The sequence below is a fragment of the Panthera pardus genome, unplaced genomic scaffold, assembly GCF_024362965.1.
Source record: "Panthera pardus isolate Hobbes unplaced genomic scaffold, ASM2436296v1 HiC_scaffold_5, whole genome shotgun sequence".
NCBI classification, from domain to species: domain Eukaryota; kingdom Metazoa; phylum Chordata; class Mammalia; order Carnivora; family Felidae; genus Panthera; species Panthera pardus.
In genome coordinates, this window is record NW_026526980.1 from 14,217,596 (window position 1) to 14,234,885 (window position 17,290).

Sequence of the window (17,290 nt, forward strand, 5' to 3'; positions counted from 1 at the left end):
TTTTGTATATTCACCAATGCTTTTTTCAAAATAGAAATAAATTGCTGGTATGTTAGTCAAGACACTGTTGGATGCCAGTGACCCAGCTCAAACTAGCTTAGGCAAAACATGGAATTCACTGGCTCATATACTAAGAAGTCCAGGGGAGACTGGATTCAGGTATGGCTGGATCCAGGCATTTAAATGCTGTCATCAGAACTCTGCCTCTCCCCATTTTTGTGCAGCTTTTCTCCCAGTTGATTTCACTCTCTGGCAGGCTTTCTCCATGCAGAGGGGCTTGGCAAAACCAGACATACACCCCATTAGCTCAGCACTTTCCCCAGAAACAGAACTCCTCTTTCCCAGTAGCCCCAGAAAAGTCCTGAGACCCACTCATCAGGTCACGTGCTCACCCTTAAACCAATCACTGTGGGCTGGAGAATGGGCTGTCATGATTGGTCAATCCTGGGTCATGTGCCCTGGAACTGGGGTGACGTCTGCGTCTATCACATGGACTGAGTGAGCGGGAAAGGGTGGTTTCCTGAAGGAGAAATAAGGTCTTACTATCAAAAGATAAGGGCGTAAATATTGAGCAGGTGAAAACCCCAGAGCTGTGCAGTATAGTCAGCTGCCCAAGTGTACCTGCCCTGTGCTGGGACGCTGGGATGCCCTCAGGTGTGCCCACCTCAAGGGTCCCTGTCTGTGCCTCTAACTCTAGGGATCTCCCTACCTGTACGAATCCCTGGTCCCCACTCCTGAACAATCTGATCAGGCAGCTCCGGGTCCAGGCCCAGGAATCTGTATTGTTAACAGGCTCCCTGGTGACGCTGATGGTTGGCGCCCCAGGCTGTGGCCAAACACTCCCCAGAAGGAGGCCCCCGACCCCCACCGGATCAGGGCTCCGCGCTCGTCTCCGCAGCGCCCGCTCTGACCCGGTGCCCTGCCATTGTTTGGCGCAGTCACCGGGCTTCCTGTGTGCGTTTCCTCATCTGTGAGGCAGGCTTGCTCCTGCTGGCTGCACCAGCTCTCGGGGCCAGGCTCTGTGTGCGCGTATAGTGGGGATCCTGTGCGCACGCGCGGTGCTCTGGTCCACGTGTGCACTTGTGGGGGTCCTGTGCGCGCTCGCGGTGCTGCGGTCTGCGTGTGCACGTGTAATGGGGATACATCTGCTGCTTCATGATGACGGGTAGGCTTGCTGTACAAATCAAATAGGGTGATAGATCCTGGGACAGAGTGACTGTCTCCCAGAGAGACAAGGAGACCTCCAGGAATGGGCCTGAGGACAGTGGCCCTGGGGAGGGCCATCTCAGAATGCAGAGAAGCGCCTCCCGGCTTCCAGAAGGAAGGCCCACAATGAGGGTTGGTGGAGGCAGAGTGGCTGAGGCCAGAGTGCTGGGGCCAAGTCCCTGACCTGGACCTCGTGGTGGGGCCCCTGCACCCTTCCCAGGGCTCCGGCTGAGAAAGCCCAGGTCCTTCCTCACCTGCTATGAGGGGGAGGGAGCCTTGAGTCCTCTGTGGTCCATGTGGCTTTCAGGGATCTGCCCTGGGAAGTCTGGGACGAGGCCAGAAAAGGAGTCAGGGAAGTGGAGGGTCTGAACGTGTCTGTCTATGTTCCTAATGAGCATGAAACCAGGGAGACAGTTTGGATGTGTGTGTGTGTGTGTGTGTGTGTGTGTGTGTGTGTGTGTGTGGTCGGGACCATGACATCACGTGGCTGCGGAGGTCAGGAAGTGGATGGTCTTTGTGTCCACATGCATGTGTGTATTCAGTCATGTACAAGGCCACACATAGGGGCGGCCGGTGACTGCGTGGGAGTCCCTGTGACCGCTCAACTGTGTGTGCGGGGACAGCCCCTGAACATCGTGAGCACCATGGAAACACATTCCCCACCGGCCCAACGCCCAGGTGCGGCCAGGGGAGGGGCAGCTGGCAAAACCCTTGCCCTTGGGGCAGTGGCTGGGGCCTGCCGCAGTCCCCGCGCCCACAAGAACCCCTCTCGGCCTCTACAGTGCAGCCTCAACGGGACCGTGTGCACTTTCCGGAACTTCACCAGCGCCACCCGGGCCGTGACAGAGTGGTACCTCCTGCAGGCCACCAACATCTTCTCGCAGGTGCCAAACCAGGAGTTGGTGGAGATGGGCTACCCTGCCGAGCGGCTGATCCTGGCGTGCCTGTTTGGGCCGGAGCCGTGCAGCTACAGGTGAGAGGCACCCCAAGCCTGCCCGGGCCTGCTCGCGGTCACGGCCCGGCCCGGCCCGGCCACCGACCAGCCACCTGCACCAGTTTTCTGTGCCTCAGTGTCTCTGGTCGTATTTTCCGGAGACAGAGCCCGAGATGGGGATGCGTCGAAGGCCCCTGACGTGCTGACGGAATGGCGTTAGGACGCGTCTGTAAGGAAAGCGGGATGAACTGAGTGAGGCTGCTGTCTCAGGTGACGCGTAGGCCTGGTCCCCGGGCATCTGGAGCATGGACCACACCACAGGGTGCTCCTCCCTCACTTGAGGGGCCAGACTTTTGTCCCTGGCGCATCAGTCCCTCACGGGCCACGGGCCCCCCCAGGAGGATGCGGGGGTCCCCAAACTTCCCTGGAGAGGGGGCAGCTGTGAGCCGGGTGTTGTTAGCGTCCAACATCCAGCGGCCGAGGGTTCTGGACCGTCACCGGGCATCTGCTGCCCTCAGTTTTGTCATCCCGGACCGCCCACCTCCCAGGCTGCCCAGGAGGGTAGCAGAGTTGGCTCAGGTCAGTGCTTAGAACGGGGCCCTGGGAGTGTTCGCTGTCCCAGGCTCTTCCCTGACAGCCCCCAAGGTTGAGAGGATGGCAGAGTGAGAATGACGTTCACCCCCAAAAGCCTGCGGCTCTTCCAGTGGTCCTCAGATCCCTGCCTCCTCTGCCGCCCCTGCGTCCCACGAGTGCTGGGTCTTTTTTTTTTTTTTTTAATCTCTATTTTTGAGAGAGAGACAGAGTGTGAGTGGGGGAGGGACAGAAAGAGAAGGAGACACAGAATCGGAAGCAGGCTCCAGGCTGTGAGCCGTCAGCACAGAGCCCGACACAGGGCTCGGACTCACGGACCGTGAGATCATGAACGGAGACAAAGTCAGACGCCTAACTGACTGAACCACCCAGGCGCCCCTGCTGGGTCTTGTTTGTCTGGGGCTTCGTGGTCTCATACCTCAGGCCTCTGGAGAAGTCCACAGAGTCCTGCCGCTTCTCACGAGTGACAGGCTTCCGGCGTCACCCCTGGGCTCAGGCACAGCCCCCTCAAGCCGTGAGCCTTCAGGAAGCTCTATTGAGAATGTGCTGAACGCTGTGGGACCCTCTGTCCCCTAGACGCACAGGAGCAGGCATTTTGCAGGCAAACATCAAGGAATCCGGGGTCCCCCGAGCTGGCGAGCTGCACACCTGGCCACAGGTGTGAACTGGAAAAGCGTGGCCCGCAGGTGGAAAAGTACAGGACGTGTCCTGCCCTCGGCGGCCACTCGGCTGGCAGGTCGCGGGCTAGGTTTTGACCCCTCGCTCTCAGCCAGCGGCCTTTGCTCAGGGCACCCCTGGCCAGCCGCTCCTGGCAGCTCCCCCATAAGGCTGCAAGTGCCCGGGTCACCAGTGTCACGTCCACGCATTCACCTTCACCCTCTCAGCTGGAGAGGGATGTAAAACCGTGACTTCAAGTACGTGACCCCTCAGCTCAGTGAGAATAGCCCTGGCTGGTGTGTGAGGTGGGCAAGCAGGGTCCGTGAGGGTCTGTTGGGATCTACTATCAGGTTCCTGATGCCCGACGTGTGCTCTTCTGCCGTTGAGCGGGATCCCAGTGTCAGGAGATACGCATTCGCGTGGCTTTGGGGCAGGCAAAACACCCAGCGTTGGCCACACAACTTCTGTGGTGTGGCTGTGGCTGGGGAGTGACTCTAGTGAAGGGGTCAAGGCTGGGCGGTGTGGTTAGACCACTGGGTGCACATCCTTGCTGTCTGACAAGCTGTGTGACTTTAAACAAGTTGAACCTTGATGGGCCTCTGTTTTCCTCCTCTGTAAAATGGGGTAATGACATGCCCACTCTGCAGGGTTATTTTGGGTAGTAAATGAGTTAATATGCTGACGGCAGTGTTGGCCTCAATAAATAATAGTTGTTACTGTCATTAAACCCACATTTGACAGGGAACTCATTATCCAATAATAATGCTAACATTTATTGAGCCCTTCTGATGTGTCAGGTGCTATTCTTAGCATATCACATGTATAAAATTCATTTAACCATGGCCACAGGCCCGTGAGAAAGGTACTGTTGTGTCAGCCCATTTTCTATGATGCAACCGAGGCCCAGAGAGGTTAAGCGACGCCTCTGAGGCCACACAGCCGTTGAGAGGCAGAGATGGCAGTCTGGGTCACCCCGCCTGTCAGAAAACCAGATAGTCTTCCCTCCCTGCCCCCTTCTCCCAAGCCTGTTATTTGTCACCTGCCTTCCTGAGTCAGCCTCAGACGTGGTGCCAGAGGACACGTGCCTCTCTCTGCCCTCCCAACGCTGCTCTCCAAACACCGTGGCCTCTGCTTCCTCGCTCCTTCTGACCCTGTCCTTTCTCTCTCGAATGTGGCAAATGCTCAAGAAGCAGCAGCTGCAATTAGGAAAATATGAGCCACATCTGGACCCTGATGCCAAAGTGCCTCGATTTGAATGCTAGCTCTGGGTGCGGTTGGGCACGCTACTTTGCCTCTCTGGGCCTCAGTTTTCTCATCTGGAAAATGGGGATAGTGAAATAGCCTTATAGGGGATTAAATGATGTAAAGTGCTTAGAACAGTACCTCCCACATAGTAAATAATATATGAGCATTTTTTTAAAGTCAACTTTTTAATGTGGAATAATCTTAGGTTTACAGAAATGTTGCAAAGAGAGTGTATCCGGTTGGTTCCCTTGTACCTCTCCCCGGCGCCCGCCCCCCCCCTCCCCCCCCGTTGTTGACATCTTCTGTCACCACGGTGATTTGTCAAAACTAAGAAACTAATATTGGCATATTGCTGTTAACTAAATTTGACACGTTCTTGAGGATTCAGCAGTGTTTCCCGGTGACCTTTTCCTGTTCCGGGATTCCATCCGGGAGACCCCATTTCGTGCAGAAACTCTGTCACGGTTTTTCGGGCTTCTTTGTTTGGGTTGACCATGACAGTTTCAGAGTACTGGGCAGGTGTTTTAGGGCAAGTCCTTGACTTGGGTGTGTACAGATCAGACGGGTTTGGGGGGAAGAAGAGCACAAGGCGAGCGACCCCCTCGTCACTTCGAATCCTGGGCGGGGTGGGGAACGCCTCAGCCACATGACACCACCCGTGATGTTGACCTCCCTCACTTGGTTAAGCTATGGGTGCCACGCTCCCCCCGTCGTGAGGTGACCTCTTCCCTTCCCAGGCCCTGTGTGGAAGCAAGTCGCTAAGTTGAGGTCACCTTCTGGGGGCAGGGGGGTGGCAGGCAGCTCCTGGTCTCCTGCAGAGGAGAATGTAGACTCTTTGGAAGTCTTCTGTGGGGAAGACTTCTCTCTTCCCCACGTGTTTGTTTATTCAGTCATTTCTACTGGTATGGGCTTGTGTGTATTGGGGTTGTAACCCAGTACCACATTATTTATTTTCTTACTCAAATTCTTCCAGCTTTGGCCAGTAGCAGCTCCTTGTATTGGCTCCTGTGTCTTTTTGACACGTCCCCATCACTCTTTTTTTTTTTTTAGTACTTCCTTACTTTCTAGCACCTCAAGATGCCCCAAGGCCTAGAATCAGCCATTTCTCTGAGGAGCCCTGGTTCCTTTTATTGGGCAATGGCATCTAGAAGCCAGGACGTAGGCATATATAAGCATCATCGTCATCACTGCTCCATCTGGCTCGCTAGCTTCTGCCCTCGGGAGCCCTTCCTGACCTCTGCCATATAGCACCACTGTTCATCTTCCTGCCGGGGACGCTCTGTGTCTCCGTCCTTTCCGGGGGTTTGCTGGTCTCCGTCTACACGCCTTGCACCTGTCCCAAGAAGGTTTTTTTGGCGGGAGGGGGGAATGCCTGGCTCTGGAGCAAGAGTGGGCCAGCACTGAGAGAAGCCTCTCCAGGTAAAGGGTGCTGGCGACAAGCAAATAGTTGGCGCCTACAGTGAGGCCGAGAGCACGGCCCTGGGCAGAAGGGGATCCGACCGCACCCTGGGTTGCAGATGTCAGAGACCGGAGACCGTTTCTTGGGAACACTGTGTCCCCACACCCTGGGGCGGGGTCTCTCCCTCCAGAACAGCGCCCGGCTTTAGCCAGTTTGCCCTGCTCTGTTCCTCCTGTGGCCACAGCCCTGATCCTACACCGACGCAGGCTCCGTGATGCCCGCCCAAAGCCATTTCTCCCCCCCGGGCCCTTTGCCTATGCTGTGCCCCCTGCGTGATGTGCCCTTTCTCCTCTCTAGCCCCTACCTCTTAGTCATCCTTAAAAGTCTCAGCTCAGGCCTCGCCTCCTCCAAGAACCCTTCCATGACCCTCATCCCTACACACACCCCAGCGAGAATTAGGTGTCACTCCTCTATGCTTATCTCTGCTGATACCCTTATCACATATTATAATTTACCCAACAAATATTTACTAAGTGTCTGTCTACCGTGGGCCAGCCTCTGAGCAGTAGGAGCGGCCTGCTTTTGTTGAGTATTTCCAGATGCTCGGCATCCAGCCCTCGCCTTAGTCCTCTTGGGTGGGTGCTATTATAATCCTGGCATTACAGGTGAGGAAGGTGAGGCACAGGGAAAGCTCACCAGCTACTCAGTGACAGAGCCAAAATTTGAATTCAGGCAGGCTGGCTCCCAGGCCTGGGGTGTTAGCCTCTGAATGCTTTCTCCCTCAAGACAGACAGCTGCCCTCCCTGGGCTTACCTTCTAATGCAGGAGACAGCTGATGAGCAAGCAGTTAAATAAAGATCATTTCAGATTTTGACGCGTGCTAGCAGGGAATAAGCAGTAGAAATGATCAAGCACCCGGGCAGGGAAGTGACTTTGCACAGGGAGTGCAGGGGGAGCCTCGGAGATGGAGAGAAGTGGACAGGGCCAGAGGCACATTCTGGAAGGACAGCGTCGACAGGACGCTGCTGAGTTCCCCCCACCACTCCGCATCCCCAGCCACATGGTGACCTTCCAGGGCTGGACTCTTGTTCACCTCAGGTGTCCTCAGCCCAGTACCTGCCTCAGTAAACACTTGTTGGATGAAGAAATGTGGTTTCTTCCTGATTTCCCTTTCACTGTCGAGAACACCGAAGCTTAGAGGTTGAGAAAGCAGCTCAAATCTGTCCACCAGGGTCAGCTCCCAGCTTGGATTTCCCAGCCTGCCCCGGACCCACCTCGTTCTGCCAGCACAGAGGGTGAGGCCAGAGGTGGAGGAAATGGCTTCCTAATCTGAACACAGGGGCAGATATCAGCTGACCTCATGGGGTTATTTTGAGGATTGAATGGGAGAAGGTACACAGAAATGTGCAGCACGGGGCTGGCCCCTGCAAGGTTTGCATCATCTGTGTTTCAAAATACAGGGCTTAGAAGACAATGCTCCATTTCTGTTGCTGTTTCTGTGCTCAGCCCCCTTCCTTCCTATTTTTAATAAAGTGAGAAAAACATGGGCACATGGGTGGTTCAGTTGGTTGAGCATCCAACTCTTGATTCTGGCTCAGGTCATGATCCCAGGGTCATGGGATCTAGTCCCATGTTGGGTTCCACGCTCAGTGTGCAGCCTGCTTGGGATTCTCTTCCTCTCTCCCTCTGCCCCTTTCCCCTGAGCTTGCTCTCTCTCTCTCTCTCTCTCTCTCTCTCTCTCTCTCTCTCTCAAATTAAAAAAAAGGGGGGGGGGGCACCTGGGTGGCTCAGTTAAGCATCTAACTTCAGCTCAGGTCATGATCTTGCAGTTTGTGAGTTTAGGCCCCGCATCGGGCTCTGTGCTGACAGCTCAGAACCTGGAGCCTGCTTCGGATTCTGTGTCTCCCTCTCTCTCTGCCCCTTCCCCACTCGTTCTCTCCCTCTCTCTCTCTCTCAAAATAAACATTAAAAACAAGAAAAAAGAATTAGATAAAATAAGAAAAACAAAACAAAAAACACACAAAGACATTTTTAAAGTGATTCCTTATGGGGACCTGAGGATATACCTACAGACAGAATAGAGTATGATGACCTCACAAGGAAGCCAGAGCCCATGGCCACAACTCACTTCCCTTCCCATCCATTTTGCAGCAAAGCCTAGACTCCAGGGTCTTTCAGCTGTAAATAGTTCAGAACATATCTGCAAAAGAGAAAGACTTAAAAAAAAAAAAATCAAACCATAATACCATTATCCCACCTGAAAAAAAATTAACAATAATTCCTCAACACCATCAACTGCCCAATCATCTTCATGCTCATGTCATTTATACCTTTTTGCCTGTTTGCTTGTGTGAATCAGGATATAACTAAAGGCAGCATGTTGTGATTGTGTCTGTAAAATTTCTATTAATCTAGAGCCTGTGTCCCTTCTCCTCTCTCGCAGTGCGTTTGTTGAAGAAACTGGGTTGTTTATCCTGTTTCATTCCCCAAGGTCTGGATTTTGCAGGTTGACTTGCTGTAGTGACTTTGAACCTGTTCCTCTGTCTCCAACATTTCTCATAAATGGTAGTTAGAGACAGATGCATGGTCCTGTTTGGGGCTGATTTTTATTTATTTATTTTTAACTTCATTTATTTATTTTTGGAGAGAGAGAGGTGGGGGGGGGGGGCAGAGAGAGAGGGAGAGAGAGAGAATCCCAAGCAGGCTCTGCACTGTCAGCACAGAGCCCCAGTGTGGGGCCCGAACGCACGAACTGTAAGATCATGACCTGAGCCAAAACCAAGCGTCAGACACTTGACTGAGGCCACCCAGGTGCCCCTGATTTTTACTTTTTATTCGCAAGGCCACCTCCTCGGCAGCCTGTGCTCTTCCCTCAGGAGACACGCAGCATTGGCCCACCAGGGTGCACTGCCCAAAGCCATTCATTCGTCAGGGTTGTGAAATGATCTTCTCATTGTATCACTGCCTCTTCAAACCAGAACCGTTTTAACAGCTATATTACAAGAAGGAAAAAAAAAAAAAAAGCTGGAGGGCGCCATAGATTAGAAGAAACTTGAAAGACCTATCACCCAGTCCCTTAACCTCATTTGCATCCCAATTTAAACAAATAAATTGTAAAAATTGACACTGAAGAGACAATTGAACTTTGAACTGAATAGTTAATCTTAAGGGATTTTTGTTGGTTATGTTTAACATGGTAATAGCCGTATTTTCAAGAGAGCTCTCACTTTCCAAGCTACATCTGGAAATGTTTACAGATAATATCATGATGTCTGAGATTTGCTTGAAAATAATATGGAAGGGAGGTGGGGTGGGGTGGGTAGAGATGAAGCATTAGTGGCCATGTGTTGATGATTCTGGAAGCTGGCGGTGGGTTTTGTCTCGACCTTGTGTGTGTTTGAAATGTTCCATATCCAAAAAAGTCTTTTTATAACTGAATTCTTTTTTTTTAATCTTATTTTTTATTTTTTAAAATTTACATCCAAGTTAGTTAGCATATAGTGCAACAATGATTTCAGGAGTAGATTCCTGGGTGCCCCTGACCCGTTTAGCCCATCCCCCCTCCCACAACCCCTCCAGCAACACTGTTTGTTCTCTATGTTTAAGGGTCTCTTCTGTTTTGTCCCCCTCCCTGTTTTTATATTACTTTTGTTTCCCTTCCCTTATGTTCATCTGTTTTGTCTCTTAAAGTCCTCATATGAGTGAAGTCATGATTTTTGTCTTTCTCTAATTTCACTTAGCATAATACCCTCCAGTTCCATCCACATAGTTGCAAATGGCAAGATTTCATTCTTTTTGATTGCCGAGTAATACTCCATTGTATACATATGCCACATCTTCTTTATCCATTCATCCATCAGTGGACATTTGGGCTCTTTCCATACTTTGGCTATTGTTGATAGTGCTGCTATAAACATGGGGGTGCATGTGTCCCTTCGAAACAGCACACCTGTATACCTTGGATAAATGCCTAGTAGAACAATTGCTGGGTCATAGGGTAGTTCTGTTTTTAATTTTTTGAGGAACCTGCATACTGTTTTCCAGAGTGGCTGCACCAGCTTGCATTGCCACCAACACTGCAAAAGAGACCCTCTTTCTCCACATCCTCGCCAACATCCGTTGTTGCCTGAGTAGTTGTTAGCCATTCTGACAGGTGTGAGGTGGTATCTCATTGCGGTTTTGATTTGTATCTCCCTGATGGTGAGTGATTCTAACTGAATTCTTTTGAAACTGCATGATACCATTGCTACTGCCGCGAGCATCTTTATGGAAACATTTGTCGTTATTGTTAACTTATTTCCTTAGGAAACCTTTCCAGGACATCAGAGAGGACCCTGTATAGTGTTCCACATGCCTCATTATAAAGCCTTCTCTTTCCCCGGCCTCTGTTTGGCCCTCTCCCGACTCACCCCCTCTCTGACCCACCATCCCAGCCAGCTTTCTCTCTATGTGAGTTCCCGGCTTGCCCAGCCCACCTGTCGGATCCTCCCAGCTCCGCTCTGCCAGGCCCCAGACCACAGACACTCAGGGAGGCACCTGCTGGGTGGGCCCTGATCTCTAGCTGATGGTGTTTCTTTCAGGAACTTCACGTCCATCTTCCACCCTGATTATGGCAACTGTTATATCTTCAACTGGGGCATGACGGAGAAGGCGCTCCCTTCGGCCAACCCCGGAGCTGAGTTTGGTGAGTCTTGGTTCATCCTGGGGCCAGAGCCATGGGGCTTTAAATCCCCACCACGTGGGGCTAAAAGACCAAAGGACCATCAGCTGTCGAGGGTCAGGGCCTGGATTAGACAGGAGGCAGCACAGGGAAGGGCAACCTGTTCGGTGGGTGGGGAGCCATTCCCTTGGCCACACAAAATGAACAAACCTTTTTAAAAATTTTAAAGAGAAAGGAAGAGTTTCATTCGAGCCCACGTTAGGACAGCTGCCTGGGATACACGGTCTTGACAAGGAAGGGAGTGCACCGGGAAAGGAAGTTTGGTGCAGGGTTATATATGTTTTTTACATCAACAGTTACAAACCATCATGATGAAGAACGTTCCAGAAAGTTACAGACTTTATCTTACGTTTTTAGTATCTGCAAGACTGTATGACTTTAATCTTATGGGAACCAGGGAGGGTTTTTTTTTTTTCTTTTTCTTTATATTTGGAATGCTCCTTTTTGGTTATTTGTTTTAACAAAGTAGATGTACAATGTGTGCTGGGGCCAGAAATAGAGCCTGTGCTCTGAGGTTTTGGTGGAGTCATTTTGACCCTGGTAAATGTTAAAGTACAGCCTCCCTGGGAGCCTGAAAGCAGGGCCAAGGTATGTTAAAAGTTGAAAATTTCCTTTATCACCTTCAACTCCCGTAAACACCTGGGGTGGAGACTGGGGTTCCCATTTTGCTGATCAGCAAGGTGAGGATTCAGAAGCAGTGCAGCTCAGGCAGGGGTCAGGAACTCAGGCTCCCGTGCACGAGTGAAAACTCTCTACCGCTGACCCCCCAGGTAATCCTGAGATCCAGACTGAACTTCTGGAAGCCTTGGTCTCCCCAGAGACAGTACGTGGTAGCATCATAGAGCATATTGTGTGTAGCTCGTGGAATCACTGTGACATAATGCAGCCACCTGCTCAGTACTGTGCCGGGCAAATGCGAAATGCTCAGTACATGCCGGATATTCTTGGAAGGTTTAAATGAACTTGTCCAAGAGCACACAGTTAACATGTCGCAGAGCCCATACTCTTACTTAGCCTCACTGCTAAACCAAGTTCTTGAACAAGACAGAGAGAGGGTGAAGGATTGATGGAAGCAGGGGAAGGGGAAGTGATCGATGACAGAGGCCACTGCATTGGTCCGTCTCTGGGGAAAGACTCAGGGTGGCCTCAGGATGGCTTCGGCATTCCGGCTGTGAGCCAGGCACAGGTGGGAGCGATCCTTCCTCCCATGAGCTTCTGACCTCCCCAGACTCCAAGAGGCAGGCTGTCATTCTAACTATCAGGGCTGTTGGTCAAAAGGGGTACAGGGGGCTACTGACCTCCCTTCAACCAGCTATTATGTCCCTGGAATCTCTGTGCATCACAGAGGTACCGGTCAACTCACTTCACGGCAGACGATTGAGACTAAGGAGCTCAGCTGCCTGTGTTAGAACCCCAACAATTCCCCTTTCTCGCTGGGTGACCCTGGACAAGTCTCTTCACCTCTCTGTGCCTTGGTTTCCTCACCTATAAAATGGGGATAAGAATAGCAGCTTTGTGCTCGCTTCGGCAGCACATATACTAAAATTGGAACGATACAGAGAAGATTAGCATGGCCCCTGCACAAGGATGACACGCAAATTCGTGAAGCGTTCCATATTAAAAAAAAAAAAAAAAGAATAGCAGCTTTGCTTTTGTGAACGTATAATAAGGTACTTGGGCCCAGCACTCGGCACATAGCAAGTGCTCAATAAATACTAGCCTGTTGTCCGACCCACCCAGCATAGTCTTATGGTGCATAACATTGGGGGCTGGTCTCTGTGCACAAGAAGGGAACCGTCGAATGGGGAAGGAAAACCGACAATAAAAGAATCATGTAAGGGAGGCACATATTGGGAGGAAAGTTCCAGAGCTAGAAGAGCAAATAACAAAGACCCTGAGACCTTGTCTTGGTAGTCAGGGAAGGCTTCTGGAAGAAGTGACTCAGGCTGAGATCCGAAGGAAGAGCAGGAGGATCTTGGAGGGTTAAGGTAGGGACATAATGCCAGAGTAAGGGAACAGTGTTCTTGAGGCATTTGTAAGGGCCCAGCAGCAGGCAGGAGCATGGAGGCCAAGAGGGACTTAATGAAGGGAATGAGGACTCATGTGATTTGAGGTGGGCCGGTGCTGTGCTGTACCCCTGGATCTACCTGCCACGTGGAAAAGAGATCATGGGAGTAGAGGGGAGACATGGTGGCTTGGGCTAGGACGGGGGCCTTGGAGAAGGCAAGGAGTCTCATTTTTGCAAGGCGGAGCCAGTTTCCTGGATGGGCCCCGGAGGTCCCCTGGGCTCTGGGGCTGGGGGCTTGGCTAAGTGGCTGATGGGTCTCCCTTCAGCCTTGGGGAGCAAGTTCAGGCAGCCCTCGGCCCCACCTTCCCACAGGCCTGAAGCTGATCCTGGACATAGGCCAGGACGACTATGTGCCCTTCCTCACGTCCACGGCCGGCGCCCGGCTGATGCTCCATGAGCAGAGGTCATACCCCTTCATCAAAGACGAGGGCATCTACGCCATGTCCGGGACGGAGACATCCATCGGGGTGCTGGTGGTACGGCCGCAGCCGAGGGGAACCGAAGGTGGAACCCTACCTGCCCAGGGCTGAGCTGGCCCTCCCTCATGGCCCATTCCTACCTTATCTTCTGGCTGGAACCCCCCCTTCCCCCCGCCACCAGGATGGCCATGCTGTGGGGGAAGACAGGCATCATCTGGCACCTACTGGGGCCTATGGCTTCCCATCCCCTTTTGGCATACCCACAGACCCCCATGGGAGGGAGGTACAAAGGGGGCCTCCTAGGGGTGACCGGGGCCTCCAAGAGCAAACTTTATGGACACAGGACAAGCTGGAGCGCAAGGGAGAGCCCTACAGCCAGTGCACCATGAACGGCTCCGACGTCCCTGTGCGAAACCTTTACAGCGACTACAACACCACCTACTCCATCCAGGTAAGAAGCCCTCGAGGCCTCGGTACCTAGAGCCGGTCCACGTCTACCAGGCCCAGGGCCTCGGGGCTCCGGGGGAGCTGGGCCCGGCAAGGCCAGCTCTGCTGGATTTTTGTAGGTGACCGCTGGGTAGTTTGGCGGGTTTGGTGGCCCTTGGGGCTGTGGAACCGGTCCATTCCCTGGGTGCTCTCCAGGGCCCAGGGCTGGCCACTGCTCATCTCCCCTCGGCAGGTATGCCCTTTGGGGGTGCCCAGAACATGGGGATCTCACTCTGGGGTCTCTAAGAAGAACCCTTGTGTGAGAGAGATGCTGTGCTAAGGGCTCGCATGTATTGCCTCATCATTTGATCCTTTCAACACCCCACGGGGCAAGAATAGCACTTATTATATATATAACATTTATTTGTTCTAAGTATTAATATACGAAGAGTAGCAGGCTTATCGTGTGCTAGGCAGGCACTGTTCCAAGTGCTTTACACACACTAATTCATTTAATCCTCACAACAATGCTGAGATGGAGGTAAAATGATTAGGAATGAGGAAGCTGGGATTTACAGGCCCCAGTGCAAACGCCTCATCAGTTTACCCTCTTTGTATCCGGCCTCAATTCCCCTCGCTGCAGCTGGGGCTTCCCTTTCGCCCTGACCTCCAGGGTCAGCCCGGGAGGCCTGTCCTAAGACCCAGCCCCAGTGAATCTGGGACAGTCCGAACCTCTGCACGAGTGACAGAAGTGACCGCTCAATGACACCTCTCCCCCAGCCCAGGCTGCCTTTGCAGATAAGGAAACTGAGGCATAACTGGGGGGCAGCGTAGTGCCTGCCTCTGTGCCTAAGAGCCCTGAGCATGGCGTGCACTTCCCTTTTGTCTAGGTTACTGGAAATCTAGTGCCCCCTGTGCCCACCCTCCGGCCCACCCTGCCTGGCTGACCTGTCCACCCCACACTCTGACCTGGCCAGTTTGGCCACCTTCTATCTGGAGGGGCTTCGGTCTGCAGTGAGGAACTTGGGGGAACCTTCTGAGCTTCTGAAGGGATAGACAGACGGGCAGCACAGGGAGATGGGAAGCATAGAGATGGAGGCCATGGAGGTATCCATCAGGCCCAGTCTTAGAGACCTCATTCTAGAAAAACCTCACCTCTTGCTTTATCTGGTGCAACAGCCTCACTGGCCAGAGACCTTGGCAAAGACCCAGGCCCTGGTCAGGCGCTCTGTCTGCACTGCCCCATTCCCCACCCCCAGCCTCTGTCACGGGGTCCAGAGAGGACTCCTACTAATCTCCAGGTGAGACAGTGAGGTCTGGAAGAATGGGAGACGCTTGCCCATAGTCAGAGCCCCTCATGTAACCCCTCTAGCCCCTCACCCCCTGTGCTTCTCCTGGCTGTGTTTGCAGGGAGGCCACAGCCCTGTCAGGAAGAACACAATAGGACAGGATGTGTGCTAGGTTGGGAAGGAGCAGGCCGGGGAGCAGCAGGAGCACACAACAGGGGGGGCAGGTTCCGTGGCTGGTGGGGCAGAGCCGAGGAGAGCAGGGGAGAGCCCGAGAGAGTGAGGGTTGGAGCCAGGGGTCCTCCACACACGGACAAGCAGAGACACATGAGTAACAGCCACTTCCGTTCCCCGCCCAGCGCTGGGCCCTCCTCACCTTAGCCCACAGTTGTGACTGTCACCCTGCTTCACCCCTGAGTGACTGCAGGACACATAGCTGCCTCCACGTGTGGGGGAACCAGGTCACGGTGACCTGAAACCCCAGCAGTATTTGGAATAAGCCACCCCTCCCCGTGCCATGTGTGGGGCACCAGCTTTGATAGGTGGCGGGGCTGTCCTCAGACAGCTGGGTCTGGCGTGAGCCCCTCTGCAGGTACTGAGGACCAGGGACAGGGAAGGACAGCCACCCCCAGACTGCGGGGTCAGCAGGCGTAGCTCTTCAGCCGGAAGGACCCCTCCCCTGGCTCCCGGGGCCGGGTGGGGACATCACAGCCACATCCGTGTCCCCCCTCTCCCACCACTGCAGGCCTGTATCCGCTCCTGCTTCCAAGACCACATGATCCGGAACTGCAGCTGTGGGCACTACCTGTACCCCCTGCCCCGTGGACAGAGATACTGCAACAACCGGGAGTTCCCCGACTGGGGTGAGTGGGGGGGCCCCCACCCGCCAGGGCTCTGATCACATAGCCGGGGTGTGGCCTTCACAGTCCGCAGCCCCCCTCCCCACCCACCCCTGGGCCCCACTCCGTCCTGGTACACACCCACGCATGCATGAGCCCTGTGGGCAGCTGCTGGCGAGCACACGTGTGTGTTTACATTTTCACATGCATGCGGGAGAGGGCTCGGGGGCACTCGTGCCTGGGTTGCTTCCGTGTTTGCATCTGTGCACGCTGGTTTGCATGCCCACACGTGTGTGTGCGCTCGCTCATGCGCCCACAAGGCCACGTGTACCAGCCTCAGCATGTGCGTCCGTGTCTGTGTGGGCTCGCCGGGCATCTCTGCGGGTTGTTGGGTGGGAGGGGAGGCCGAGGTGGCCTCCCAAGGGTTTCAGGGGCCCTGGTGGCCTGGAGTCCAAACATGATGGATGTTGTCAGTGTCAGAGCGAGTCCCACCACCTCTAAAACCAACAACGTATGTAGACAAGAGGGGAAAACTATCCCTTCCAACCACCCATCCCTTCATGCATGACCCCGTGAGCACCGCCCAGCCCGGAATGGGCATGACAAGCAGAGGAAAGCCGCTCTGCTCCTGCTGAGCTGAGTCTGGGATGTCTGGGGGAGGCTCCCCACCCCGGGGCCAGGCTGGGGCAAAACTGGCTGGACACGAGGGGCAGGGTGGGAAGGGGTGACCCTCCACAGAGACGACTTCCCCTCCCGTCTAGAGACAGGCCTGGGGTGGCCATGGCCAGGAGGGTAGGGGGCAGCCCCAGCCTCAGAGGAGGAGAGGAAAACGTCTAGAAACCCCCACTCTTAAGTCTCTTACCTCCCACCCACCCTGCTCAGCCTATTGTTACTCACACCTGCGCATGAGCGTGGCCCAGAGGGAGACCTGCATCAACATGTGCAAGGAGTCCTGCAAGTGAGTGTGGGTGCTGGGGGTGGGAGGGGGGGACTGCAGGGTGGGGGCACGGTGCTGGCAGGGACATCAACAGGGCTGCCTTGTCTCTTCCAGTGACACCCAGTACAAGATGACCATCTCCATGGCTGACTGGCCTTCAGAGGCTTCCGAGGTGAGATGCTGGAGTGGTCAAGCTCCTGGCCGCCCACCTTTGGGCTAGGGACAGGTCTAGGCATAGGCCTGCGGGCTGTTTGTCCCTCCGCTAATGTTTCCCCAAAGCGCTGTGCTGGGGACACGGCAGTGAACGAGACAGGAATGGTCCTTTGCTCTTATGGAGCTTACATTCTGGTGGGAGAGAGAGAGCGTACAGAAGTTAGATCATTTCACAGTGTGGTAAGGGTGGGAAACAGGATGACTGGAGAGTAACCAGGGGAAACCGCTTTAGACAGAGTGGTCAGGGAAGATCTCCCTGCAAAGGTAACATTTGAGTTAACGCAGGAGGATGGGCTGAGCCAGCCTGGGCAGGGCTGGGGAGGAAGATCTTGGAAGAGCAACAGCAAATT

The 17,290-nt window shown here is 53.8% G+C and overlaps 1 protein-coding gene and 1 non-coding gene across 2 annotated transcripts in view; both read left to right on the top strand.

Moving 5' to 3' along the window:
- The window catches only part of SCNN1B (sodium channel epithelial 1 subunit beta), a 61,165-nt gene that overhangs the window by 40,852 nt on the left and 3,023 nt on the right, over nucleotides 1-17,290 (top strand). Inside the window, exons 4-10 of the mRNA XM_019430397.2 lie at nucleotides 1,989-2,179; nucleotides 10,613-10,716; nucleotides 13,133-13,296; nucleotides 13,583-13,690; nucleotides 15,697-15,814; nucleotides 16,673-16,748; nucleotides 16,842-16,899. Of these exons, the coding sequence (XP_019285942.2) occupies nucleotides 1,989-2,179; nucleotides 10,613-10,716; nucleotides 13,133-13,296; nucleotides 13,583-13,690; nucleotides 15,697-15,814; nucleotides 16,673-16,748; nucleotides 16,842-16,899 (819 nt within the window). The remainder of the gene's footprint in view (nucleotides 1-1,988; nucleotides 2,180-10,612; nucleotides 10,717-13,132; nucleotides 13,297-13,582; nucleotides 13,691-15,696; nucleotides 15,815-16,672; nucleotides 16,749-16,841; nucleotides 16,900-17,290) is intronic.
- On the top strand, nucleotides 12,268-12,374 carry LOC128774885 (U6 spliceosomal RNA). Its single transcript, XR_008419390.1, has one exon. It is a non-coding gene; the product is annotated as a U6 spliceosomal RNA (small nuclear RNA).